Raw genomic sequence first — 27500 nt, 5'->3', positions numbered from 1 at the left:
ACTAAAAACTCTAAATATTCACAGATGTTGTTTGTATATATTGATAACTTATTTTGCTTATTAACTACTTTCACCAAAGTTTTTTCACTTTCTTGACAGTCGAATGTCCCGTTTGTGTACATGACATCATGCGTGTGCAGAAAAACAGTGGAAAAAAATGCCCCAGACTACCCGTGCGAACACCACGTGACGGTGACCTCGTCCAACTGCTGCGGCTTGTACATGTGCGGCGTTCATACGGACAGTCGAGCCGCCGCCGAGCAGCAGCCGAGCAGCAGCCGAGCCGCAGCCGAGCCGCAGCCGAGCAGCACTGCTCACGCCGGCAGTGTTACTGTTCTAAACTGTAAGTAACACAGTGCCAAAAAATACTGCAGCAGGTTTCCCGATGCACAGTGACTTCACACACAGGCGGCGTGGCTTTGAGAGGGTTACCTGTCTGACCGGCTGTTGCTGCTCAGTGACGCTCCCTCTCAGCTCTGTCTGACTGCAGAGCATCGACGACAGCTTCAGCTCCATCTGAACAAACACAAACTTCGCTCAAACGTCGAGTTCGCACATATTTTACACTAAACTGAGACAGCTGGCAGACAGGTCTGAGAAAATTTTACGAGTCATTGAAACAACGAGATAAGAGGAAAACATCTTGTTTTCACAAGTAAATCCACAAATTGTTGTCAAACTCAAAGAAAAATAAGTTTTATATTTGAGGAACATTTTAAAAATGCTTTAAGATCATTTCATAAAGTTTGGATGACGTTTCACAGTATGAATGTGATTTTGTACATGATTTGTGATAAATATTCTCAATAATACTTTGCTCTCACCTCCTCCACACTGGGTTGTGACTGTCTCACTGGTCCGGGTCCAGGTCCGGGTCGTAGTACCGGTTCAGGTGCAGGTTCAGATTCACATTCAGATTCTTGGTCCAGCTCAGAGGTCGGGTGTCGGCAGCAGACCAGAGTGAACGGAGGAGGAACCTCTTTGAGGAAGGACACAACCTCCCGACGAGACTTACCGTACAGCTGAACATCATTCACCTACACACACACACACACACACACACGCACACACACACACACACAAAAGTAAATTTAACTCACTTTATGTATTCATAAATACGACGCTTTATTCCCTAATGATTCACTGTTTTAATGCAAACTGTGATCAGTTTCATGCAGCGTTGTGCTGAAAAAACTGAAACTTATTATCATCTCCATGATTCATTTTGGGGAAAGCTGCAAAGCTGCAGCGCGTTCAAATGATTTGTTGAGAATTTTCAAACTTTTGAAATTAAGCTGGTCGCTGTAGCGCCACCATCAGGACTGTTGGCTTGTGTTTGCAGCTGAGGAAGTTTGGCATGAGACTGGAGCGATGTGCAAAGTTTGGTTTATTTTCTGCATGAGAAGTCTGAGTTCCTTATAATAATTATAATAATAAAAATAGTAATTATAGTAATAACAAAATTAATCAAACCTGGCTTCCCTGATTAAATTCCCATGGCCTAAACACTTCCAAAATTTGTGAGAAACATCCCCAAAAACTACAGGTGCATCTCAAAAAATCTGAATATCGAGAAAAAGTTCAATTTTCTGTGTAATTTTATTCAAAAAGGTAAACTTTCATATATTGTATATTCATTACAAGTAAATCAAAAAATTTCAAGCCTTATTTTTTGTTTTAATTTTGATGATTATGTCTTATAGCTCATGAGAATCATAAATCCAGAATCTCAGATTATTAGAATATTTCTAAGATCATCCAAAAAGTGATTTACAGCACAGAAATGCCCAACAGTGAAAAGTCTCTTCATTATGTCCTCGGGTTGCTTTGACAGCCACCCTCAGCTCCTCTGTATTTCTCGGTCGTGTGTTTCTAAAATTTTGAATTACTTTATTTTATTTTATTTAGATTTTTTACATTTTTCTAGCCATATTATTAAAATTGAAATAATAAAAAAAGATGCTGGAACATTTTGGTTTACGTAATGAGTCTAGAATATATTAAAATTTCACCTTCTTAAATAACTGATGGAAATTTTTGAATTTTCCTTTTACAATATTCTTGTTTTTTGAGATGAACCTGTCATGTCACTTCCAGTCTGAGCTTCATTTTATGTCATTGAGTGTTTGTAAAATCCATGTTTTCACCTCCAGGAGCTCATCCTCTGGTCTCAGGACTCCATGTTTGTCCACAGGGCCTCCAGGGACCACAGAGGAGATGTAGTGGTGACCATCGAACGAGTCCAGCTCCACACCGAGACGCAGCGTGTGGACGGGCAGCAGCTGCACCAAACGATACAAAACATCGAGAAGAAAGGACGTCAACAGCAACAAGACCCGGCGTCCAATGAGAGCGCCACACTGGGCCTCGGCTTTTTACTCAAGTTTCTACGTAAACTGCCAACACTAGAAAAAAAATACCAGGTAAAATAAGACATATAACATAACGACATGTAATACTATTGCCCTCAATTATAAAAACAAATGACATAAAAGAGCTGAAGGAAAAAAGAGATATTTCTCAGTACGATGCATCAACAGCAACACAAACTGCAGCCATATTATGTGTCTTATTTAAATTATTTCTTTTTGCTTTCTTTATCTTGTACATACCTGCTTTGATATCAATTTGCTGCTGTAATAATGCTAATTTCCCTGTTGTGGGACTAATAAGATTTATTTTATATTATAATAATATTTAAGATATACCTTTTTAGGTTTTAGGTTTACATGTTTTACTGTGTTTTTATTTGATGTATTGTTATTATATTGTATTTGTACCGTGTTTAATTATATTTCTCTTTCTATTGTCAAGCATCTCGCATTGCAATTTTGCATGAAAGGCTCTTCATAAATAAAGCTGAATTGAATTAGACTTTGTTTTCTGTGGAAACAGCAGTTCAGGGAAACAAACCTTCAGTTCAGATTTCTGTGTCTTACCTTAGAGGATTTTTGCAGCTCTGCGTCGTCTTCAATGACGGGATCTAACTTTACCACCTGACAACACACACACACACACACACACACACACACACACACACACACACACACACACACACACACACACACACACACACACACACACACACAAGAAAAGTGTGGGTGAAATTAAAATAATCTGCACTTAACATTAAAGATGGAGAGTATCAGCGAAAATGTGTAAAATTTTTGTGGTCTCACCAGAACTTGGTACTTTGGTCCCAGAGCCTGCTCCCATTTAGCCCACAGTTCTGCATCTGTAGCTGCACGCACACGCACACGCACACGCACACGCGCACACACACACGCACACACACACGCACACACACACGCACACACACACACACACACACACACACACAGATAGAGAACAGCCTGTGTAAGCAGTGGAACAGATGTAAAATTACAGTTCAGCCATTAAAAACACAGCAGCGTCCTGCAGCTCATCAGCAGCATCCTCAGGTACTGTAACACAACGCGTACTGAAAGCAGTACTGCAGCAAAACTACTGCTGTAAGAGTAGTGGCACACGTACACGTACTTTGAGCAAAAAACAAGATACATTACTGCATCATCAGATGATGATTTATTTGTAACTTAAATTTAGAGTTAAATGCACCAGGAGGCTCTGCAGTGTTTTCACAGGCCAAAAATCATCTTCTTCATAGAAACACTGTCGTAAAAGAGACATCTTTAAACTTTTGACAAAAGAGTTTTTAAATCCATGACTGTTTTAAATTTTTATAATTTTCCCAGAGCCCAGAAAAGCAGTTTTCATGTGCACAATATGCACAACACACAGGACTGTGTCGTACCAGTCTGGTCCTTCCCTCATGGGATCACAAAATATCTGTAGGCAGACACCAGCAAACATTATTAACCACAAACATATTACAGATCTGAAGCTTTTAAGGTATTAATCCCACAAACCTAATAAATTTCCTTCAAACGTAATTCGAAATTTCCTGTAAACGTTTAGAAAAGACATCTATATGACGTACGTAATATAGATGTCTTTTCTGGACAAATTATAGATGTCTTTTCTGAACGTTTGCGGAAATTTCATATTATGTTTTTGGGAAATGTATTATGTTTGTGGGATTTTCACATTAAAAGCTGCAGATTTGTATTTCGTTTGAGGTTTATTACATTTGTGGGTGTTACAGGCCATACTGTTAAAATTAAAACAGAAAAATGCAATGAGTCTAGCATGTGATCTAAATTTTACTTTGTTAAATAACTAATGGAAATTATTTTTCCCAAAATCCTGAATGTTTTGAGACGCACCTGTACAGCTGGTGTTTGTGCAGCAGAGCCAGAAGAACACCTGAAGTGTTCTGCAGCAGCACAAACGCTCAGTGCTGCAGGCGGACCGTCGCCTCATTGGAATTCACCGCTTAGAAGCAAAAACCTAAATGACTCAAATGCAAACTGTAAAGTAAGCAACTTCAGCTGTGGAGACTGCGTGTGTGTGTGTTTAGTGCACTCTTACACACACTCACACACACACACAGATGTCTGAGCAACAACACTTTCCTAAAGAGCGAACGTGTTTTCCAGAGCGGCAGTTTGAACATGAAACAGTGGACGTCGGAGCAGATTACAGAGCGGCTCTTTGAGGAGAAGCGCTTCAGATCTTTGACCCTTTTCGGCGAGGAAACCTCTGCCGGACTCAAGAAAAACACCTCCGTGCTCTCACAAATCTCCTCACATGTTGGAGGTATTTTTGCAGCAGGTCTGGCAGTGTTACAACAACCGTCTCTGATTAAATTAGCATTGCTAACCCCGGCCTTCACGGAGCAATTAATCTGCAGCGTTTGGCTGAATAAACAGGGTGATACATCGCGCCGGGCTGTCAGACGGCTCGGACACTTTACATCTGTTGGCCCGGGAGCAGGCCGGCGGCGTGCTAAGTGTTAGCGTGGCGTTTTGGCCACTTAGCAAAGCTAATGAGGAATAAAAAGAGAGGAAATAATTCAGAGAGGAGTGCTGTTAGAGGCCGGCGCTGACATGTGTGCACGCCGTTACACTTAAGAGGCTTTTCAAACACGGATACTGATCCGAGTTCATGAATCCACATCCTGGTTCACAAAGACTGGAGACGCACTTCAAGGTTCAGTCTTTTTAGGAAATATTTCAGATTTTTTCAGTTTTCTGAGTAAATAATTAACATGTTTAAACAGCAGCAGTTTGAGGTGTAGCACTGGTGTCTGACTGCGGTACAGGTCATAAAGCCCGCTCCTCTATGTTAGTGAATGGGACATAAAACTAAAAACTCCAAGTACACGACAAATAAATGTTTCCTAAAGACGGTTTCTGTCGGTTGTTCTCATCACCCTGATGTTTGTTCACCTGTTTGTTTTTATGATAAATTCGGTTTTGATGAGTTATTAAATTCTACAAAAAGGGGATTCTCCGCCTCAATGAAGCTGCTCGCAACTGGTCGGATGGGTGTTTTGGCGGGAAATCCCCCACCGCGGATATCACTGCTGGAGTCATAAAATGTTGCCGTGACTTTGCTGACAGAAATAACCGACTAAACGCTGGTTCACGAACAATCATCGCTGATTGTCTTTCACGATATGCATGATGTCATGATGACATTGTTATTACCCTGTTATTATTGTTATTGTTGTTATTATTTTCATTAATTTTCATTTTATTATTATTTTTGCTGTTGTTGTTATAAGTGTTATTATAATTATTCAGAGGAAATCCAACATCCCATGCATAAAAATAAACCAAACTTTGCACATCAGTCCAGTCTCATGCAAAACTTCCTCAGCTGCAAACACAAGCCAACAGTCCTGATGGTGGCGCCACAGCGGCCGTCTACATTTCAAAAGTTTGAAAATTCCTATCAAATCATTTAAACATGCTGCAGCTTTGCAGCTTACACCAAAATGTAGGTCCAACTGTGAAGAAACTTTTGCCCACTTCACTGTGGTACAAATGATGAAGTCCATCACTCTATTTTTATCAAAAACCATCAAACTAATTAAACCTCCCACATTTTTTGCTCAGTATTTGCCAAATTTGCTGCTGCAGGGCGTCTTCAGACTGTCCAACACAAGTCGTCCACACAGATTTTTGATTCATCAAAATTGGAGCCTGCAGTGCATCAAAACATTTGCAAGTATATGTTTACAGCAGCGTTTACAGTCAAATTTTTGCTAAATAAATCTTCAAGGCTCATGAAAAAAATGACAAAATGTAGCTTTCATGGTAGGTTAAGTGTGTAACGTTTCAGAATTTTAAATTAAAAAACTGAATTTTTGGCAGCATTTTGAATTCATGTAAACTTATTGCAGTCTGTTGGAAAATGGCATCTTTAAACATCAGTTTTTTTAACTTTAAGAGCAAATCAATCTTTGTAAAAACAAATGATCAACATCTCTGTGCTGTCAGAGTTTTGATGGGTGAATTTTTGGCAGGACATTGATCTGCCTTTCCATGCACAGACAGCTGATATCCTGCCCCCTGCTGGTCAGTCACAGTGTGAAGCGTCTCTGGTTTCTCTCTTGGAGCTCAATGGTATAATGACTGCAGTTTTGCCAAAAACGGCCCTTTCAGATCGCCTGAAATACCACCACATGCGAGCGTCAATTTATTCTACGATAATTGGGAGTTTTTTTTAATCAAAATTGACACGTTTTCATTAGGCATATTTTATATCCCAAAGTTTAAATTTGTGCAGTTTGAGGGTTAATAGAAACCCGCCTAGTGCGTGCGTGCGTGCGTGCGTGCGTGCGTGTTTCAGCTCACCTCTTGTTGTCTGTGCTGTGTTCGAGTATGAGGATTCAAGCTTTGGTGCTGTGACACCAAACCCAGACGAGCGAGCTTTGACCTCCGATGACCTCCTCAGTGACACGCGAGACGGCTCCCTCTCGACTAACAAACACATACGCACGCACGCACGCGCGCACACGCACGTACGCACCCACGCGCGCGCGCACACACACACGCACACACACACAGAGGAGACATTAGAATATATTTCTCTAATATATATTTTTCTTTGTTAATATATATTAATTTCTGAAACTTGAGAGAATTTGATTTGATTTCTTTCAAAAGACTGGAAAAACATAATGAGCAAGAAATATCCTGCACACAAAAGCATATTTACAATTTTCTTAATTATATATTTAAAATTATGTTATAGAAATAACTTATTTCAATTTACAGTAAATTTCATGTCTCGTCTTATTAATTTCTTGCTAATTTTTTGCTCACCACCTTCCGATCTTTTTGAAAGAAATCAAGCTTACTTGCTTTAGGTTTCAAAGGGTTAATGACATGAATATCTTCAGGAGAGAAAGTTTTCTCCGTCTTCTGCATTTGTCAGACTCATGGGCCCGTTGTGTGTTTGGTTTTTTTGCACCTTGTTGATAATCTTTATTGTTTTTGCTTTAATATCATAAGTCTGTCCTGCTTTGTTTTGCAGCTGCAGGACATCACTTCCCCTCAGGATAAATAAAGCTCCATCTTATCTTATCTCAAATCTGGGCTGTGGCCCATTTCAGTGCATGTAAATGCACTGAGTGCTCTGACCTTTGACCTCCTGACTCATCATAACTGTTGGTGATAAATAAAACTGGAGTTTATTTTCCTGTCAGACTCATCATCATAACTCTCTGCAGATAAGAGAGCTGCAGAAATGAGCAGAATATAAGAAGCTGAGAGCTCAGCTGGTTCCCAGTTCTCTGAGTTTCCTCAGTAATGAAATAAAAAGACGTCTGGAGGAGATAAGAGCCAGCGCTCCTCTTCTGTTTTTAAAAAATCACTTGTTCCTCTCCGGCCTGGAGGCTGACCGGTGCAGGCCGCCGGCCGATCGCAAGACAAAAAAATGACCCTGAACTGGGTGAATTAATCTCAGTGGACGCTGAAGGAGGAGGGGGGAGGAAGAGGAGGAGGAGGAATCGCAGGCTCTCTGCAGGGAGTTTGGGAAAATTACACCGAGTTGTAAACAAATTTGTCATCTTAATCTGGGTGAGAGGACGGCGGCAGAGAGGTTTCAGACAGGAAATAGGAAGAAAAGCGCAGATAAGTTGAACATGGAGAGTTAACTTTCTCTAACAGGAGAAGATTACAGTTTTAATACGCTGTAATCATGAACTTAATGGAGCATAAAGTCGCTTTATTTTTGCCAGAGCTATGTCGACATGTATCTGTGCAGGAGTCATCTGTAGAGCGCAAAACTGAAAATGTCAGTTTAAAATGCCAACAAAAGAAACTAAGATAACTTTGTGAAATTATAGCTTTGTGTTTAGAGCTCTGAGTCTGCCTGAACCCAACCAAACCCGATACCATCTGATGGGTTTAAGTCCCGCCGAGCTGTAATTTCTCATCACATCCCGGACCTGAATCAGGTCTGAAGACAGACTGCAATAAGCAGCAACACTGATTTTTAAACTTTTTTTTGTGCAGTGTCAAACACTCACACTGCCACTCTGCACACAAAATGCGCTGTTCAAAATCAGGCTATAAAAAATATTATAGCCTAATATGATTTTCTACTTTGATTGAGTTAGGTTTTTAAACCAGCATCAGTCCTAATCATAAATATCAAATATTTATTCATTTGTAGACTTTTTACCCTTTAAATGCCAGGTTTTTGTCATGATGCTGCTTTGTTTTTAGACGAAAAAAACACAAAAACTGAATTTTCTTCAATAATGCTAAGCAGATTTATTTTATTTTTTCATTTGTTTATTCATTCATTCCTTAATTTATTTTAATTAATTTATTTATTACTGTAGCTGCTGACAGTCTGGGATATGTCAGTGATCAGCAGCTACATTGACTGTGACAGGTCACCTAGTGGAAATAGCATGTATTTCCTCCATATGCCAAATATGGTCAAAATGACCTCATCAGGTGGAAAATAGTCAAAATGACAAATTCAGAGTCAAAAGCCCAGAATGACACCCAGAAATAATACAAGTCCTGTTTTTCTGCTATCACAACATGAAGGATGAAACAAACGGTCTCTGAAGGGTTAAAGCTGTCTGTGTCTCTCTGTAAGTGTCCGCCTGTCTGTCTGTCTGTGTACCTTTATCCAGCGACCTCTCCAGGACTCGGGGTTTCTTCCTGACCACAGTGAGGACGACAGTCTGACCCGTGTGCTTCATCACCTCCAGGACCTCCTGATTGGTCAGACCGTGGAGACTGACGCCGTCCAACTGTTGAGACAGACAGAAGGACAGAGACAGAGACAGGTAGAGACAGAGAGGCGTGAGGGACATGGGTCAGGTCGGGCTGTAATTTCTCTGGATTTTCATTCCTTCATGTTTAATGAAATGCAGATTAAAAAGGCGGCACTTTATTTTTCTGACAGTCAAAGACACAAAGACGAGAATATTAAAGATTCGGATTCTCACAGCGATCAGACGGTCGTGGATTCGGATGTTTCCGCTGTGATCTGCAGCGCTGCCTGGGACCACGTGTTTCACAAACACACCCACTGCATCTGAACCAGGAGACACACACAGGGACACAGGGAGACAGACAGACAGAGACAACAAGACACAGAGACACAGCGACAGACAGAGAGAGAGGGGGACAGAGAGAGACAGACAGAGAGAGAGATAACAAGACACAGAGACACAGAGAGAGACAGAGAAAGAGACAGAGACAGAGATACACCAAGAGACACAGAGAGAGAGACAGAGGCACAAGAGAGACAGAGGCACAGACAGAGACACAAGAGAGACAGAGGCACAGACAGAGACACAAGAGAGACAGAGGCACAGACAGAGACACAAGAGAGACAGAGGCACAGACAGAGACACAAGAGAGACAGAAGCACAGAGACACATGGACACAGAGACACAGTGACAAACAGAGACAATCAGAGACACGGGGACACAGAGAGAGACACAGGGACACAGAGACACAGGGACACAGGGACACAGGGACACCGTGACATACAGAGACATACAGAGACATACAGAGACATACAGAGACATACAGAGACACACAGAGACGCAGGGACACAGAGACGCAGGGACACAGAGACGCAGGGATACAAAGACGAGGGTGTGTTGGACATCACAAAAACAGAGTTGAGGAGGACATTTAGTGTTAATCTGCCTGCTGAGATGAAAGATTTGACTCCTGCTGGTTGGTTTGGTTTTAAGTGCTGAAGTTAAGATTTCAGTGAGAATCAACAGATTATTTTTAATTAAACTAATTATTTTAAACTGAAGCTGCTTAATAATAAAAACTCCACAGCTGCTTCACAATAAAAGCCCGGCAGATGTAAAGTGAGTTTTAAGGTGAAGTTTCTCTTAACTGGAGGCAGTTTGAGTCTTTTATTGTGAAGTAACAGGTCGACCGTAAACAGAGACAGATTTGGATTTAAATGTTTATCAGTGATAACTTTGTTTTAATGCGTGTTGATGAAGTTTATACAGTGAGAGGCTGTGGGATTTTCTCTGTGTCTCTGGTGTGTCTCTGGTGTGTCTCTGCAGGTCCTTCCTGTCCTACCTTGGCTGGTCAGGGGGTTGTAGCCTATGATGGAGATGCCGAGGCTCTGGCCGTCCTTCTTGGTCAGAGAAACCTCGTGGATCTCGTATCCTTCGAGGTTCGGCTGAAACACAAACGCAGTCCAAATGTTCGGTTAACTCTTTCATCCTTTGTGTGTTTGCCCAGAAAAAAAGCTTTTCTCTGAAAGCAGGGATGCCCAACTTGCAGCTCGTGGTCCAAATCTGGCCCCTATAAGGTGCCGTGTGGCCCCCCAACCATCTCCTAACTCCTAATAAAAATAAAGTGATTGACTCTGTGAATAATTTCTGTCCTTTTAGTCTCCACAAGGTGTCAGAGACATAAAACAGCATCAAAATAGAGCTTGTTGATCAAAAAGAGCCAGAGGAGGATCCCCCACACCCCCGACAGAGGACACAGCTGAGACACTGATGTCCTAAAATACTACAAATGTCCTAAAATCTTAGAAACATCTTAAAGACATCCCAAAATCCTAGAAATGTCCTAAAATCCAAGAAATGTCCTTAAATATACGAAATGTTTAAAAACCTAAAAACGTCCTCACATCTGATAAACATCCAAAAATCCTACAAACTTTTTACAACTCTACAGATGTCCTACAATTTTAAAAACGTCCTAAAATCCTAGAGACACGTTTGGTCTTAAAAAGACCACGATGTGGCGTTTTTTCTGACCGCTCACCGTCTTGCTGACTCGGCGTTGGGGGGGGCGGGGCGGTAAGGAGGAGACGGGAGCCGAGTCAGGAGGTGGCGGGGGAGGCGGCGCCTGTGACCTCTGACCCCGGGGATCTCTGGCGATCAGCAGCGTCACGTGACTCCCACATCCCTGCAGCACCTTGACGACCTGGTCGCTGGTGAGGCCGCTGGTGGGCGTCACCCCAATGCGAAGGATGTGGTCACCTGTGCGGAGACGCCCGTCCTGATTGGAGGAGAGGAATCAGACATGATTTTGTCCAATATTTGTTTATTTGAGCTGCACGTGCAGCGCTGCTCTTCATCGCCATCATTTAACCCCTTAGGGCCCGCTTTAATATCACACACACTCACAACACTGCACACTAAATGAGTTTTTCAAAAGCAAGCTTTAAAAATATTATACATTAATATGATTTTCTACTTTTACTGAGTTTATTTTTTTAACCCGCAGCAGTCCTAATTATAAATATCAAAAAATAAAATACAATAAAATAAAAATAATGACTAAATCGACCTTCTAAATATAAACATCTACCAACTCACATTATTTCCTCAGATTTATTTTAAATATTAACAGCTACAGCATTTTGAAAACACCTCAGAAATGGTGAAAAGAATCAAAATGATAACCAGCATTAGTCCTAATCATAAATATCAAATATTCTTAATTTTGAGAATTTTAACCCATTAAATATCAGATTTTCGTCATCATGCCACTATGTTTTTAGGTGAAAAAAACAAACAAAAATGAATTATTAGTAGCTTATTTTTGCTGCTGACAGTTTGGGATATCTCAACGGTTAGCAGCAACACTGACTGTGACAGCGCACAAGGGTTAAATATCTGCATTTGAATTTATAGCGTTTTAAAATCGTCATTTTCACACCAACTAAACTGTGACGTCAGCTACAAACTGACCAATGAGGAGGACAGGAAGCAAAACGTCAAACGGATATCAAGTAGAAGAGACAGAAAATGAGGACGACGGGGGGATGAAGATAAGAGAAGAAAGAGCGACTCCGCCTGTATTTGAACAGACTGACAGGAAGTGTGTGGAGGAGCCGGGCGGTTACACGCGTCCTGGTGTCTGAGCTCTTTCCGTTTCCTTGCAGAGAAATTAATCTTGTCCAATTAATCTAATTAATCTAATTAATCCACTTACAGGGCGATAATTCCTCCTCGAGTCCTGCTGCTGCTGCCGGCTCTGATGCTCTGTTTGTCTTTTAACTGTTATTTATGCAGAAAACGTCCGCTGAGCTCTAATTTCTGCTGATCCTGAAGCAGCTGGAGGTTTAATACTCACAGTCGACAATCAGCCGGAGTCAGTCAGAAATTACCTGCTGTGGTTTAATGATGCTGCCTTCACGTGCTCTTCGGAAATATCCAATTTACTGTATTTACGCACATGAACGGCCCTCCAAAGTGGTAATTGCAGAGTTGTGACGTTTGCGTGACGTTTCAGCAGAAATGTCAGAAATCATGTTAACAGCATCAACAACTGACGGTAAAAAATTATATATCTGGTTATTTTGTTCCTCGTAGCTCTCAGTGACTTTTTGTAAAGTCACATTTGAGTTTGTGCGTCTGTTAGCTGCAGCAAACTGTGAACTCTGCAGCAGCCAGAAAACTAACACTGACAACATTATCAATATTGTTATTATATCCCACGTGTATATTGAGACTGGACAGGGTTTCCCTGGACGTTTAATGTCTAAAATGTGTTTCTCATGCAGCAGAGTTTGTCGTTGGGACATTCGGTCGCACACTGTAGACGACTGCTGGAGGGCGACCTTACCGACGTTTTTATTATTATATTTACGCATTTCAGCTGATTGTTGACAGCTTGAGTAAATAAAAACTAAATAAAGCATCATCTTATTTCATAAAACCACTTGACATCATAAATGTACCGGTGCATCTCAAAAAATTTGAATATTGTGAAAAAGTTCAATTTTCTTCATAATTGAATTTAAAAAGGTAAACTTTCATATCTTGTTTAATCATCACACATAAATCAAAATATTTTAAGCCTTTTTTTGTTTTAGTTTTGATGATTACGTCTTATAGCTCATGAGAATCAGAAATCCAGAATCTCAGATTATTAGAATATTTCCTAAAATCATTCAACGTCCAACAGTGAAAAGTCTGTTCATTTATGTTTGTTATGTTATTAACATTCGGCCCTCAGCTCCTCCGTGTTTTTGGGTCGGGTGTTTCTAAAATTTGGAAATATATTATTTTTATTTTATTTTTTACATTTTTCTAGCTATAGGCCACATTATTAAAATTAATTATTAGAAAAACACTTGAACATTTTCGTTTATGTGTTTTCGTTTAACATTTCACTTTCTTAAAAAACTGAACTTTTCACAATATTCAGATTTTTTGAGACACACCTGTAAAAACATGGCGGGCAAAAGTGAATGTTTAGTCAATGGTAAGAAACTTAGAAATGTTTGATTTCATGAATATTTAAACTTCCTAATACTCTTTTTCGAACATGCTCGATTTAGTTTCTTGTTTATTTGAATCTGTTCATCGAGTATAGGTGAGCGTCCATTTTTGTTTTTGCCATTTTGTTTAATTTTTTTCTTTTTCTGTTGTTTTAAATGGTCAACATGAATATCTATCTATCCTCTTGTTTAAAATGAAACCACGACCTCAAAGCTCACAAACACGATGAAGTCGGACTTCCCAGCTCGGAAACTCCGACCTTCCGACATCACATGAACGCAGCTTCATTCCCGCCGACGCCGAGGTTTGGATGTTTTTTTCAGTAATATTCTGATGTTTTCGCATCAGCTGGACTCACCCTGTCAGCCACGCTGTTTGGGAGGAGCGTCCTGACCACCACGCCGGTCGTCCTTCCGCCCACGATGCCAAAGCCCAAACCAGACCCATCGTTCACCAGCTCGATCTCCTCCACGTGACCCCACTGATCCTTAAAATAAAGACGGAGGACAGAGACAACGTGAGACAATGACAGTGATGTGTCTTACACTGAGGCAGGGAACTCTTAAAGACCTCAACGACATTTTAAACCAAGAAGAAGTTCGTCTTTATTTTCCCAGATTCCCCAAAACAAACGTCATAGTTACTTTAGTTTATTCGCATACAATTAAAAACTGCATAAAATGCAGATGAATTTTAAAAATAAAAGAATGTGTCAAGAGGTCAAGAAGCTGGAGGCCGATACAAACAGCCTCCCCGAGTTAACCACGTTGTAATAAATGTAAGAATGAGAACAATATCTTTTTAGGAGTAGTACTGGGCAGTTAATCGAAAAATAATCGAAACCCACATTCAGAACCTCTTAACCGACATAATCTTGCCCATGTTGGGTATTTCAGTTATTTAAAAATTCTAAAAAAAATTCAAAATAATTGTTCTTTAATCGTAATCAAGTAAAATGTTCAGTTAATGGTGATATTGATTTGAGGTATGAGGCTCGGACCTTTGCTGGGAGGACATTTTAGTGCCTGGACCTCTGTGAGTTTTAGTAGAATAGGTCCTCCAGCTGGTGATGCTGTTCTACAGTATATTTGTCATGTTCGATGTCTGACAGAAAATAAATATTTAAACCAAAATTAACATTATGACATCTTCAAAGGAACCTTTAAGCTCGACAGAAATACTAATTTGATGTATATCGTGATATATATCGATATCGACATATATGAAAAAAACATCGTGATAAGACTTTATTCCATATCACCCAGCTCTACTTCAAACTTCTTTTTGAACTTGATTTTAAATGATCTTTTTATCTTTGCACCTCTTGTCTGCACTTTTGTCATTTTTAACAGTGATTTATGTATTTATTTATTTTTAAAAATCATTTAGTAATTGATTTTATCTTGTATTTATTGTCTCTTTTGTCTTTTATTGTAAATCTGTATCTTTTATTTGTATTTCATTGCTCTGTAAAGCACTTTGAGTTGCCTTGTTGTATGAAATATGCTATTCAAATAAAGCCGCCCTGCCTTGTTTTTTGTTTGTTTGTTTGTTTGTTTTCATTTAGCTCTTTAAAGAACTCAACATGAGGCCGAACATTTGAGCTCAGCATCAGACAGGAATTCAAATCTCTGTTTCTCTCTATTTTTCTGTCTTGTTTGGTAAATTGCAGCTGTTGGTGAACATTTTTAATGAGTCAATCTGTTTAACATTCAAATCGAAAAACTCAAAAATCAGCGCCATCAAAGTTAACAAGCTGCATTTCAGGAATCAAAATGAATTCGATTCAAAGCGTTTTATTCCAGAGACAGCTGAAGGCAAAACAATTTGATCCAATTATTATTTCTTTTAGCGGATCAAACCCGGACCATTTAACAGCGACTCCTTTCATGTGTTTTATGTGTTTGGTCCTGACGGCTCAGCAGCCGGCTCACAGAGCTTCCGGCCGACTATCTGTCCCGAGGTGAGAGGTCGTTAAACCGAACCTCAGCAGGTAATTACCAGCCAAGAGCATTTCCTCCTCTCTGATACCAGCTGCTGATCAATGAGAGGCGGCAGCAGATACCTGCTCTCTCTCTCTCTCTCACACACACACACACACACACACACACACACACACACACACACACACTCCCACACACACACACACACACACACACACACACACACACACACACACACACACACACACAGAGTGTTTTATTACAGCTGTGATCTGATACAGGAGGTCTCCCTCTGTCTAATGAAACAACACTCCTCCTCAGCTGATCCCCGGACGCTGGAGGAGGCTGTTTGCCTGATAAAGTCGGATCGCGCTGAACGAGCTGGATGCTTTTCTCTCCAGCAGAAGTTCACTCTTTTCACAGGAGGGGATCCGTTACTGCAGGGACTTTTCTGGGTTTTTTCAGGTAAAAGGGGTTGGATTTCTCAGGTTCTGCACAGACTACACAAGAGGAAGCCACATTTGTGTCTCCTAGACTGTTTTTAACATCTCCCCGAGTTGTTTTATGGCACATTCTTCTCTTTGTAGCGTGAAAAGTTGCAGAAAACATTTAAATTCAACCTGCCAGCCGATGCAAAAAGTGTCAGAATGAGGGTGCAACAATTCATCAAATCACATTAATCTCCACTGAATTTGATAACTGATTAATGGGTCAAAGTAATAAACAGAGTATATTTGGGTTTTGGACAAAACATTTGAGGACGGCATCTTGCGCTTTGGGATGACAGATTGACAGTTTTCTCATTTTTTTCGACACTTTATAGACCAAACAACGAACTGAATAATCTAAAAAAATAATCATTAAATAATTGACAATAAAATCACCATAGTTGCAGGCGTATTCTGGAGAACACGAGAAGCATTTAACCAATTTATCTTTCCTATTATTATTATCATCATTTCATCAAAACGTGCAGCATGTACCACATCCCGCTACCAAGCCGTGCCGAGCCGTGCCAAACCGAGCCGTGCAACCCCTCCAAAACAGCTGATGAAGAACTGTCAAAAGTACTGAAAGTTGACAGATTTATAATGTTTTCAACTTTTTGTTTTTGATTTTAAAAACATCTCATTTGTACACTTAAACTACACAACTTAAAGTTTTTGTACAGTTGCTTGTGTCTGGCTGTTTGGCCTCTTAGCGATAAAAGTGGAATTACAAAGAAAGAAAGATTTAGATGTTTGAGGTCACACTTTTTCAGTCCATGTGGACGTTTGTGCAAAAAATGTGAATAAATTCCCTCAGAGTGTTTTTTGAGATACTGTGTTCATGAGAAAAACAGACGAGGTCACAGCGACCTTGACCTTTGACCACCAAAATCTAATAACTTCATCCTTAAATCCTAGAGGACGTTTGTGCCAAATTCAAAGAAATTCCCTCGCTGCACTCTTGACATATCGTGTTTATGATAAAGGGACGGACGCACATCCCAAAAAAACACATAATGATGTTTCCGGCGCGCAGGCAAAATAAACTGCTACTCACCTTCATGCTGGGAGAGTCAGAGGGTTTTTTTGTTTGTTTTTAAATGACTGACAACCTCTGACTGTCAGGAGGCGGGCCATGTGACGGCGCAGTTGTCAGTAAAGTTTATAAACTTCCTGCAGTTGTTGTTGAGCTCATTTCCTGTGAGCGGAGGCACTTTTAAAGGCCCCTCAGGTTTCTTTAATCACACAATCTGTTAGCTTTTATCTCCGCTCTTCCTGCTTTTTTTAATCATTTTTAGGACAGCCATAAATAAAAATAAAAAGTGCATCCGCTGACACGCCGTCCTAATCGATGGTGGGAAAATGTTCACTAAATAGACAAAAGCTGTAAAATCACATCCGACCGGCTGATTTATGCCCGTTTTATGAGCGGCTGCACGGCGAGCGGTTTCCTGTCAGCGCCGGAGAGCGGAGCCGTCAGGACCGACGCGTCAGCTGTGACGGCGGGTCAGAGCCGCCTGGATGTGCCCGGCGGAGGAGTCCCGGCTCCGGGAGACGGATAGTTAGCCAGGCCAGGAGAACGGCAATAAAATCCCAGCCAGAGCTGTGTTTTTTATGCCCGTGGCTCCATTAAACGTGACCTCGATAGAAACGGGACATGAATAAAACAAAAGCAGGAGGATCGGAGGTATGCAGGACGTGGCCCGGATCCAACGAGCGGGGGGGAGGAGGAGGAGGGGGAGGGGGTGGAGGAGGAGGAGGAGGAGCAGGAGGAGCAGGAGGAGGAGGGTAACAAACAAGAGGGGCAGTGTAATTCTGTGTGATAATGACCCGACAGCAGAGCGGGCAGAATCATTACGGCGGCGTCCGACCTGTGATCCTCGGCTCACATTAACAGTCCGGACCTGCTCCGCTCTGTCGCCGCCTCGTTTGTCTTCCTCACGTCTTTTTTCTTTTGCTTATTTTAATGTCAAAGTTCTGCAACATTTTCATGTCCTCGAGTGCCGTCGGCCCAATATTTCAGGCGCACGTACGGTTAACCCTTTGAAACCTGGAACAGCATCAGTTTTTTTGTGTTTCATTCAGAGGCCTTTCACAAGCGTTTAAACCGTAAAACATGAGCGAGTCGATTTGATTTATTTTGAAAACGTAGCTGAAAAGGCAATAAGAAACTATTAGAGGTTAATTATTATAAAAAATCCCAAACTGCATTTATAGTTATTAACTATTTTATCTATATTTTTTATCTACATATACGATATATATATATATATATATATATATATATATATATATATATATATATATGTTTATTTATTTTTACGTTGTTTCAGTTTTTTACATTTTCTTTTTTTTTGTCCTTAAATTTCAGGTAATTTTCTTGTGTTTTTAAAAGAAATCAAGCCAATTTGCTCGGATTTCAAAGGGTTAAAGGCCGTCCACATTGAGAAAGATAAAAAGTTCATTTTAAACGTCGTTCCAACTCAAGTGGATGGCAGAGTCCGCACTACAAGTTTAATGAAAGTGGCGAGCGATGATGCGATATCACACGTGAGGCCGTGATGTTGGACTGAATATCATCGTGGCTGTGATTCGGCCGTCGAGGAAAATCTCAGCAACATCATGACCTCATGTGTCATACTGCTTTTATACAACAGTTCTACATCTTTTATTCATTAAAAGTAATAAAGCGGTGAAGTAAAGAGTCCTAAAACGCAGAAGTCCATTTCTTTGGCTCAAAGTCTTTATGTTTTTTTTTAATGGGTTTTCGGTAAAATGCCTTAACCCTTTGAAATCTAAGCAACTTAGCTTTATTTCTTTCAAAAACATGGAAAAAAGACAATGAGCAACTTCAGAAGAAATTATTGCAAAAAAACAGCAAGAAATCAATAAAAAGTCACAAGAAAATTACCTGAAATAAATATTTTTTAAAAAGGGAAATTACCTGAAAAAGGTGCTATAATATATAATTATAATAAAATATAAATGTTCTGAGTATTATATAAATATATTTTGCATATATTTATATATATTTGCAATCTGCAGGACATTTCATGCCAAGTTGCTGATAGCCTTTTTTTTCAGTTTCCGAAAGAAATCTAACCAAATTACATTTTAAAGATTTAAATACTTATGAAAGGCGTCTGAAAGAAGCACAAGAAAACAGATGTTGGTCCAGGGTTTAAAGGGTTAAATAAGGTGTGTGGTTTACACAGGAACTTTTATGGTTTTAGGCGTCTTTAAAAAAGGCGGCTGCTGACCAGAGGCTAAACGGTGGTTTTTGGGACGTCAGACGTTTTGACGAGGGAACCAGTGCGGTGCTAACTTCCTGTTTGGCCTACAAAAATTCGTCGTGCCTCACCGCTCTGTTAGGATGATTTACAGGCAACATAAGAGTGCTGCAGGACACGATATTCACGATTATCGCAATAATGAAAATTCACTCAATGATCAATAACTGTGAATGTTTTTTTGTTTTCTTTAAATCTCAGTCTGTGATAAAATCGCTTATCGTCCCTCATCTTCACCTCTAATTTGACCTTTGACCCTTCACACTTGTGCACTGCTGCACATCTTTAAGATGTTGTAATTTCCTTTATTTTATGCATTTTATATACTCTATTTTTAAGCTCATTTTATTAATAATGTCAGAGGGTAATATTTTATTTATTTTATTTTCCATTTCATGTTATGCATTCTGTGCACTAAATTTTTATCTTAGTTTTACGTGTATTATCATGTGGATTTTATCCATCTGAAGATGCATTCTGTGTATTCTCTTCTGATTGGATTTTATTTTTCCATGCAGTTTTCATTGTGTCTTTTTGTCTTTTACATGTTTTGATGTGAAGCACTTGGAACATTTAATTTCTTTCTTGTCATGCACGTTGGGCTGCATTTCTTGTATGAAAGGTGCTATACAAAAAAAAATTGTTATTATTATTATTAGTTTAATATTGACGTCACTTCCTGGTTTTTATCTCCGGCCCTGCACCTCCTCTGCGCTCCCTCTCTCCCGCCTGGCGGCCTGTTTTCTTTGACTCTCCCGTCATGTCGACATTCATTGATCGCGCCTCCTCACAGACTTAAATACATATTGTCAGGCGCGATGCTGCAAGTGGAGCACTAACTTGATTTCCTATAGGCTTTAAAAAGGTCATAAAAATCATCCGAGTCAATGTCAGCAGACTCGCAGCTCCTCATAAAGCAGGAGGTCTCACTCTGATACAGAGCCGCGGCCTCAAAGTGACCTCCGCCTATGATTGACGCTCGCACTGCGATGCTTGTTTTGAGTGACAGCCAAGCGGCTGGGTGATGTCTGTGTGTGTCTGTGTGTGTCTGTGTGTGTCTGTGTGTGTCTGTGTGTGTGTGTGTGTGCGTGTGTGCGTGCACGTCATAAAGCTGATTTCAGCTCTGCTGGTTTAGGATCAGACTTTAAAAAATAATTTCTTACTGAGTGATAAAACTTCGACAATGAACAAATTTAAGTTCCTCCACGTTTTGTTCCAAACTGAGAAAGGCTGACACACAGTTTTACAGCTCAACACGCACGAAGAAACCCCAAAATGCTCATTTTAATTGTACAGCAGGGAGTTTACTATCTCCGACACTTTAACTTTCTGCATCAAATTCTTAATATTGATTTTATTTTACCCTAAAATGGATGCTTAATATTTGGAAGGGACTTCATTTCTTGATATCAGCGTGTTTCTCCGGTTTCTCTCAAACAACCAACAATAAAACTTTAGTGTCAGACGTGCAGCTCCCATCTGGAGTTATACTGCAGCTTTTCTTCTTGCAGATTAAAGAATCTGCTGCAAGCACAGCTGAGTGAGATCACAAAACACACTTTCTGTTTCTCCCTTTAACTGAGTCTACAATAAAATAGTTATTTCTTTTACCAACAGATTTGGAGATTTTAGTTCAGAGTTTTTTTAAAATTAACCCTCTGAAGTTAACTGGCTTATATGGGAAGGAAGCAATAAATGCCTTGAGAAGAAATGACCTCAGAAATTAGCACCAAAAAAGATTTGTAGAAAGTAAAAAAAAAATTACAAAAAAAAAATCTAAACTAAACAAAAAAAATACCTGCTTAAAATGCTTAATATTCTGTAACATATTTTAAAATATGTAATTATAAAAAATATAGACATGTTTTGAGGCGGGAAGTCAGTTTTTTGCTCACATATCCCAGGCTGTGATGATCAAAAAAAATCTACTTGGTATGTAGGATATAGATTAATAATTCACTTTTTCTGTTGTTTTTCATCTAAAGGCATAGTGGCATCATGACAAAAACCTGGCATTTCAAGGGTTAAAACTCTAAACATTAATGAATATTTGATATTTATGATTAAGACTGATGGTGGTTACTCAATGTAAGTAAAAAATCATATTAATGTCTAATACTTTTTAAGCTTGATTTTGAAAAGAGCATTTTGTGCACAAAGATACGAGTGTGTGTTATATTAAAACGGGCCCTGAAGGGTTAAAAACACAGACACGTCTAAAGCTCACTAAATTACAAGCTGCGTCTTGTTTGTTTAATCAGTTCACTGACAGACACATAAAAGGTTTTTCGTGATTTTTGGCAAAAAGACCAGTTCACCAGATCACCCAGTGAAATCTGTCCTGAATAACCAGGACGCTGTTTGTGGAGGACGCTGGTTTATGTCCAGGTGACACAGGCGGCGAGACGTTTCTTACCGTGCTGAAGGCGTTGGCGACGGGCTGTGATGATGACGATGATGATGTGCTGAGTGGGCGGTCCCTGGCCACCACCAGCTCCACGGTCTCTCCGGGCTGCTGCAGGAGGGTCAGGGCCTGCTGCTGGCTGATCCCCGGCTCCAGAGGACAGCCGTTAATCACCAGGATCTGGTCCCTCTCCTGGAGACGTCCGTCCCTGCAGCAGCAGCAGAGACACAGCAGTCGGGACGCTTCAGTATTGTCATGCAGACAAACAAAATCGCTGATATTTATCTCTTACTGATATTCAGCAGGTTGGTTAGCTTTAGTAATCAGTTTTTATTCTGCAGCTGTTTGATTTCATTTTTATTTAGCAAATGTTAAAAATCACAGCTCATTTCTACAACAGGAGACATGCAAGGGAAACCCAAAAAACCCTCAAGGGTCTTGACAATTGAGGTTCTCCACGAGACTTTAAATCAGTGCGTACAGTCTCTTAACACTGACCAAAAACAGTTATAACATTGTTTTAAAAAACCCGCGTGCTGCGTGTCCTCTCATCATGTCCTCTCATCATGTCCTCTCATCATGTCTTCTCATCATGTCCTCTCATCATGTCCTCTCATCATGTCCTCTCATCATGTCCCCGTCACACACACAGCCTAAGCTATCACTACTGCAGAGGCATGAGGTCACAGTGACCTTGACCTTTGATCTATGACCACTAAATTGTCATTTTTAATTTTTTGTGTCCATGTAGACGTTTGTGCCAAATTCAAAGAAATTTCATCAATGTGTTCCTGAGTTGTCGCGCTAACAGGTATGCAAAAGACAAGGTCACAGTGACCTTCACCTTTGACCTTTGACCACAAAAATCCAATCGTTTTTTTTTGAGTCCAAGTGGACGTTTGTGCCAAATTTCAAGAAATTCCCTCTGGGATTTCTGAAGATATCGCGTTCACAAGAACGTGACTGATGCACAACCCTAATGCCTCCGGCCTCGACTGTTGCCAACGACGGCTGCCTGGCAGACAGGAAACAAAAACCTGGACGTTTTAAAGGATCTGCAGAGACGTAAAGATCTGTGGAGATTTGTGCCGAACACCTGAAAGCCTCTTTGGGTGAAACTTTGTGAGTTAAAGCTGTAGAGGTGAACCTGTGTGCGATGCCTCCAGGCTGGATGTGTTTGACGAAGACGCCCTGACTGCTGGTTCCTGCTGGATTCAGCCCGACCACGCTGAAGCCCAGACCTCCGGACAGAGGCCGAGTCAGCTGACACAGCTCCGTGTGACGGCCCTGCACGCACAAGCACACACACGTGCGCGCGCGCACACACACACACACACACACACACACAGATTTAATGTCTTCTTATATATGCATGCTGTGCAGGTATGTCTGTGTGTGAAGCTCCACCCACCTTGGCGGCGGCGAGGATCCACTTCTGCAGGAGGAGGTCAGACGAGGGCGGAGTCTGATGGACGGGCAGAGATGAGCCATTGGTCAGGAGGGAGGAGGAGGCGGACAGGGTGGGCGGGGCCGAGCTGCTGGCTGGATGAACTGCACTCATGATCAGCTGACCCTTTCTGGAGAAAGTGAAGTCACTGCAGGCATCAGGAGGCATACTGCTCAGCTGCAGAGGAGGAGGAGGAGGAGGAGGAGGAGGAGGAGAGGAAGAGAGGAGGAGGAGGATGAGAAGAGGAGGAGGAGGAGGAGGAGGAGGAGGAGGAGGAGAGGAAGAGAGGAGGAGGAGGATGAGAAGAGGAGGAGGAGGAGAGGAAGAGAGGAGGAGCAGGAGAGGAGAAGAGAGGAGGAAATTTTAATTCTGTAACTTATCAATCTGACTGTGTTTTCAGGTGCATCTAAAAAATTAGAATATCATGAAAAAGTTCAATTTTCTTTGTAATTTAGTTTAATTTTGAAAATTTAATTTTCATATATTGTATATTCATCACACATAAATCAAAATATTTCAAGAATTATCTTTTTTTTTTGTTTTATTAGATTATTTCCTAAAATCATTCAAAAAGTGATTTACAGCACAGAAATGTTAAATTTATTTTTATTTTATTTATTTTTACATTTTTCTCATTTTTCTAGCTGTAGGCCACATTATTAAACTTCAAATAGAAAAATGCTTGAAAATGTTGGTTTCTGTAACAAGTCTAGAATATATTAAAATTTCACTTTCTTAAATAACTGATGGAGATTCTGAAGTTTTCTGAATTTTATACAGATATTTGGATGCAGCTGTAGATGCTCACTTGTGTGGTGGTAGTGATCGGTGGCCGTTATCAGCGGACGCCAGCGTTATTCGGCATTTTGCTGATTATCTTTATTCTCATGCTCGCCGATAAAATGAATGAATGAAAGAGTGTGAGCAAAGTTAAATGTCAGGGAGCTCGTTTCATTCATTCGTTTTTTACTTTATAAAAAAAGCTGCCGTATATGATCGCAATCTGCTTCACAATTACTGCATCGCTTTAAAATGCTGTGTTTTCTTTAATTTTAGGAAATTTCTACGCTGTTTTCAGTGTGATTTTTATTGATAATGTCAGTGGGTTTTATTATTAACTTATGTTATGGAATCTGTGCATTTTTTCTTCTTATTTTACTTTTCACGAGTATTATCAGGCATGTTATTATCAGGCAGGTTTTATCCATGTGAAGATGCATTTCATGCTTTCGATTCAGAGTTTATTTTGGTTTTACATGCAGGTTTTATTATGTCTTTATGTCTCTTGATGTTAAGTACTTGCTGCGTGTATTTCCGTGATTTTCTGTTTTTGAAAAGCATGTGCTGCATTTCTTGTATGAAAGGTGCTACATAAACAAAGTTTATTATTATTATTATCATTATTATGTTGAAAGTTTCAGTTCTGATCAAACACTTTCTAACGGCAGTTAATCAAAGCTTTCGTGTTGGAGTTTGTTAAATTCAAAAATCTAAATTTCAACAGAAAGAAATATTTTCATTGTAAATGTAAATGCACTTTGAGGACCAAAGTGTAACTCCGGAGCGCGATTTCAGATTCTTCTTCTGCTTTTAAATTTAAATCAACAAAACTAGCAGATGACACCACCTCCCTCCACCCTATAAATAAATAAGAATAAATCATTATTAATATGAACATTCATGCAGAAGAGACAGAATAAACACAGAAAAGGAACAATTATTAAAGATTTACATGATTTGAATGACGTTTTGATTGTAAGGAGGTTTTTAACCAGAGAGAGGACAGAGACAGACGGACAGAAGGAGAGACGGACGCTCTATATGCAAGGACGTTGTCGACAAAAGAGAAAGACATAGAGCAAAAAAAAACGAGGCGGCGAGGCCGGGGGGTAAGTGGGGAGGAGAGAGGAGAAAAAGAAAATCAATAGATTCCTCTGCAGGCGCGCTCTCTCTGAACAGGTAATGTATTAATGACCTTTACACTCACATTGTGGAAACTTATCAGTCTGCGGCTTATTTAGGCCGGGCTGACGGAGCAGGATCCCGAGCCATTTCATCAATACCGCCTCGACAAGGCCGTTACTCAAACCAAGACACTAGATATTAAAGCTTGATAGATCCGCAGAGCGCCGGGGGGGAGGGAGGAAAATAAATAAAGAAAGAGAGAGAACTCCCCGCTTCATATACCCTCCGGCGGCTCCCACCCGACGCTTTCATAGACTCAGCTCTGACCTTCGCAGCACTTAGAATATGAAGCCCGGCGTCGGTTATTGCCATTATCTTAATTTGGCCCGCAGATTGTTTATTGTAAAGGCTCGGCGTCGGTCCCAGCTGGAGCTGAATACAGATGGGGATGCAGAGGGGGATTCAATGTCCCCGCTCAGCCCCGCTGACAGGTCACCGCGCTGGGCGGGAGGCGGCGGCGCTCTGACAGCTGATTGGCTGATGGCGGCGGGGCGGAGCTACACATTCCACATCATCAGTCTGCAGAGCTGCCAAACTTCACGCCGCTGCAGCTATGAATCAGGAACTAAATAATCATTTTATTTTAGTTACAGTATCACTAGAGATTATTTCACACTTTTTTTTATCATTATTTTAATTATTATGATTATTTTCAGGGACGCACTGATCCGATATTAAGATCAGGTATCGGTCCAAATTATCAGATACCAGCTGGATCTGGTATCTGATAATTAGGCAATTTCAACAGAAACTTGTGCTCACACGAGGTGGTGTTTCAGGAGATTCGGAAAAAAGCCAGATTTGTCCAAACTGCAGCGTTTTCATAGCTGATACGGAGTGAAACACTGCGGCGCCGTAATGCCACTTTACGGACGCCAACCGCCATTAAACCAAAATAAACAGGAGCACCATTTCAATCCAAATATTCCAGACAATATTTTATTTTATTTAGTCAACAAAGTGTATTTATTTCATTTTTTGTTCACATGTACTAAAGTATGTAAGCAAACTTCGTATAAATAGATTTTTTATCTTATTTTTTTAATCGTCTATTTTTAATATTGTTGTTACTATTATTTTTTTTTTACTGTTACTATTATTGTGTTTTTATTGATCTAGTATAAATTATTATCCAATATTTAATATTTATTATTATTATATAATTAACTGATTTATTTTTACTTACAATCGTTTGGAAACTCATCTCACAACTGTATTTTATCAAAATTTTGAAAAAATTGCTTCAGTTTTGCACAAATCTGTGATGGAGACGCAGCTACTTTAACGCACTCTGAATTTGATTTGTCTGAAAGCTGATATCAATAATCAATAAAGTTTGATTGACCGACTGAAGTTGAAGCTGCTTTTCGATTCTGATTCAGCGTTTTAACATTTCGATCCACGAAAAACGAGCTCCTCTGGGTCTCTTTATGATTTGTGAGCAGACGTGCGTCTCGGTGAGCTCGTGCCGGTTCGGTTCTGATCCAGATGTTTTTCCGGCGCTCAGCTGGTTTCGCAGCTGTTTGATGAATACGTACACGCATTTGTACATAAGCTTTTTTTTTTTAAATTTTATTCTTATTTTTAATCTTTTTCTGCTGATTTTCAGGTCATTTTTCTTTTTTTTTTATTCAAACTTCCCTGCCGCTGTGCTGGTCTGATTTGTGCGTCTCGTGAGCTCGTGCCGGTTCGGTTCTGATCCAGATGTTTTTCCGGCGCTCACCTGGTTTCGCAGCTGTTTGATGGAGTGCTGCAGGGTCAGGATGTGGCTGAAGAGCGGACTCTGCAGGGTGTCCCTCAGGTTCCCCATGGTCTCGCTGTGGGTCCACTCCTCCCGCTGCACCAGTTTGGCCTGCAGACGCTCCAGAGCTCCCAGTACCTGCTGCCGCTCGGCTGACGACACTGAGGACAAACGAGGCGCGTTTTCACACACGGAGACGACATCTGCAAACCAAACCTGAGAACCGGGGGACGAGATTTACCTGTGGGGACATTTTCAAACATCGTCGTCCCTCGCTCTCCGTCTGTCCTTCTGGATCAATCTGAACACACAGAAAACATAAAGTCAGCTTTTTGGGGATTTAAAGGTTTTTCAGCGTTTTTTCGTTTTTTCTCCCTCCTGTTGGATTCCTGCTGCTTACGGTCTGACAGCTGCTCCCAAATTTTTTAGAAAACTCTGACCGCACATGCTTTATGCAGCGCAGTATTGTGATATTTTTGTGTGGCAATATTGCACAGACACTCAGTACGGTTTCTTTTTTATTATATAAATTATTAATATTGCAAATTCAAATGAATGTTTTTGGAGTTTACTTTAATTATAAAAT

At 40.4% G+C, this 27500-nt stretch overlaps 1 protein-coding gene across 6 annotated transcripts in view; it reads right to left on the bottom strand.

The window, feature by feature from the left end:
- Nucleotides 1-27500, bottom strand: part of patj (PATJ crumbs cell polarity complex component) — a 123084-nt gene that overhangs the window by 83493 nt on the left and 12091 nt on the right. For all 6 annotated transcript variants that reach the window (XM_088078163.1, XM_088078167.1, XM_088078168.1 and 3 more), the window contains exons 2-17: nucleotides 27156-27215; nucleotides 26897-27075; nucleotides 23173-23385; nucleotides 22909-23048; nucleotides 21774-21969; nucleotides 13995-14123; nucleotides 11169-11405; nucleotides 10470-10572; nucleotides 9362-9450; nucleotides 9034-9163; nucleotides 6744-6869; nucleotides 3180-3241; nucleotides 2940-2996; nucleotides 2148-2282; nucleotides 825-1037; nucleotides 433-516 (exon numbers count right to left, since the gene is read on the bottom strand). In XM_088078163.1, coding sequence (XP_087934289.1) covers nucleotides 433-516; nucleotides 825-1037; nucleotides 2148-2282; nucleotides 2940-2996; nucleotides 3180-3241; nucleotides 6744-6869; nucleotides 9034-9163; nucleotides 9362-9450; nucleotides 10470-10572; nucleotides 11169-11405; nucleotides 13995-14123; nucleotides 21774-21969; nucleotides 22909-23048; nucleotides 23173-23385; nucleotides 26897-27075; nucleotides 27156-27177 — 2115 coding nt within the window. In that variant the 5' untranslated portion in view covers nucleotides 27178-27215. The remainder of the gene's footprint in view (nucleotides 1-432; nucleotides 517-824; nucleotides 1038-2147; nucleotides 2283-2939; nucleotides 2997-3179; nucleotides 3242-6743; nucleotides 6870-9033; nucleotides 9164-9361; nucleotides 9451-10469; nucleotides 10573-11168; nucleotides 11406-13994; nucleotides 14124-21773; nucleotides 21970-22908; nucleotides 23049-23172; nucleotides 23386-26896; nucleotides 27076-27155; nucleotides 27216-27500) is intronic.

This window comes from Plectropomus leopardus, chromosome 5, assembly GCF_026936395.1.
Source record: "Plectropomus leopardus strain MGB_pleo_1.0 chromosome 5, ASM2693639v1, whole genome shotgun sequence".
NCBI classification, from domain to species: domain Eukaryota; kingdom Metazoa; phylum Chordata; class Actinopteri; order Perciformes; family Serranidae; genus Plectropomus; species Plectropomus leopardus.
The sequence above is the reverse complement of the archived record's forward strand: the minus strand, read 5'-3'. Positions and strand labels throughout refer to the sequence as shown.